This window comes from Trachymyrmex septentrionalis, unplaced genomic scaffold, assembly GCF_001594115.1.
Source record: "Trachymyrmex septentrionalis isolate Tsep2-gDNA-1 unplaced genomic scaffold, Tsep1.0 scaffold173, whole genome shotgun sequence".
Lineage (NCBI taxonomy): Eukaryota > Metazoa > Arthropoda > Insecta > Hymenoptera > Formicidae > Trachymyrmex > Trachymyrmex septentrionalis.
In genome coordinates this window covers 502,674-503,896 of record NW_017304897.1, presented here as the reverse complement: position 1 = coordinate 503,896, position 1,223 = coordinate 502,674, and the positions used below count along the sequence as shown (strand labels likewise).

General features: G+C 31.7%; 1 protein-coding gene across 1 annotated transcript in view; it reads right to left on the bottom strand.

The window, feature by feature from the left end:
- Nucleotides 1-662: 662 nt before the first annotated feature.
- Nucleotides 663-1,223, bottom strand: part of LOC108746497 (uncharacterized protein MG328-like) — a 64,474-nt gene continuing 63,913 nt past the window's right edge. Inside the window, exon 5 of the mRNA XM_018483316.1 lies at nucleotides 663-1,016. Within this exon, the coding sequence (XP_018338818.1) occupies nucleotides 792-1,016 (225 nt within the window). The 3' untranslated portion in view covers nucleotides 663-791. The remainder of the gene's footprint in view (nucleotides 1,017-1,223) is intronic.

The window sequence follows — 1,223 nt, the reverse complement described above, 5'->3', positions numbered from 1 at the left end:
ACACACACACACACACACACACACACACACACACACACACACACACACACACACACACACACACACTGTTAGTTTTGAAATATTAATTCTTGAAACTAATTCTAAAAATTTATTTTTTAAAGCTAATTTTCAATTGGTTTATTGATTATTGAGACAGCAATTATGTAAATATTCTATTTCTGTATACGTTTTTGTGTATAATCTTGTGTATAATTCTTCATGTGTAATGTATAACATTTCCAATATTATATATCTATTGTACAAATTACCAGAGTGCAAGTTTCTTGAAGCGATTCTTGGAATACTAACAAAATTAACTATGATTACATTATTGGTAAAACCACGCATGGTCATAAAGAATTACATAAGAATAACATAATAGTAAAAATAAGAATTGAAGATATATACAGGGTGGGCCATCTATTGGTACGTTTTTAATTGGTACGATTTCGTTCATGTGGCTCCCTCTACTGGCCTTACAGTATGCCATTCGGTTTTTTTAATTGGTACGTTTTTTATTGGTACGATTTCGTTCATGTGGCTCCCTCTACTGGCCTTACAGTATGCCATTCGGTCACCCCAATTATTCAAAAACGTACCAATAGATGGCCCACCCTTTATTTTTTTTTAGAATTAAAAATTTAAGAATTAAATTTAAGAATTAAAAATACATAAGAATTACATAACAAGAAAGAATTTATATGCCAAATATGTCTGTCAATGCCCCTACAGTACAAAAATTGCAGCAACATTGTGCTGTATGAGTAATGTTGAGTACATGAAAATTATCTTTATTTAGATACAGACGCGACTGTTTCGAGGATTTGTTTCTCTCTGGACAAAAGAGAAATTTTCTTGTTGTATTTTTCACGAAGATTTTGAAACAAAAATAATTGAGTTTCATATTCTTTCTTGAGATCGGCGTTGAGTCGCATTGCTGCGTCCATTTTACTAATCATTGTGCTATGCCAATCGCGTTCTTCAGAGATTTTCTTCTCCATGTTGTCGACTTCAGCCTGCAACGTATATCAAATATTAATTTAAAAGTACGTTCTAAAGTAAATAATACATACTATCCGTGTAGCGCGTAATATCATAGTAATATCGCAGCAGTATTGCAATATATCAGAAATATTACATATTACAGTGTAATATCACAAAAATACCATGGTATTACTGATATATTGGGTGGATCCATATATTCGTTCGCTTTTTGTTAATAG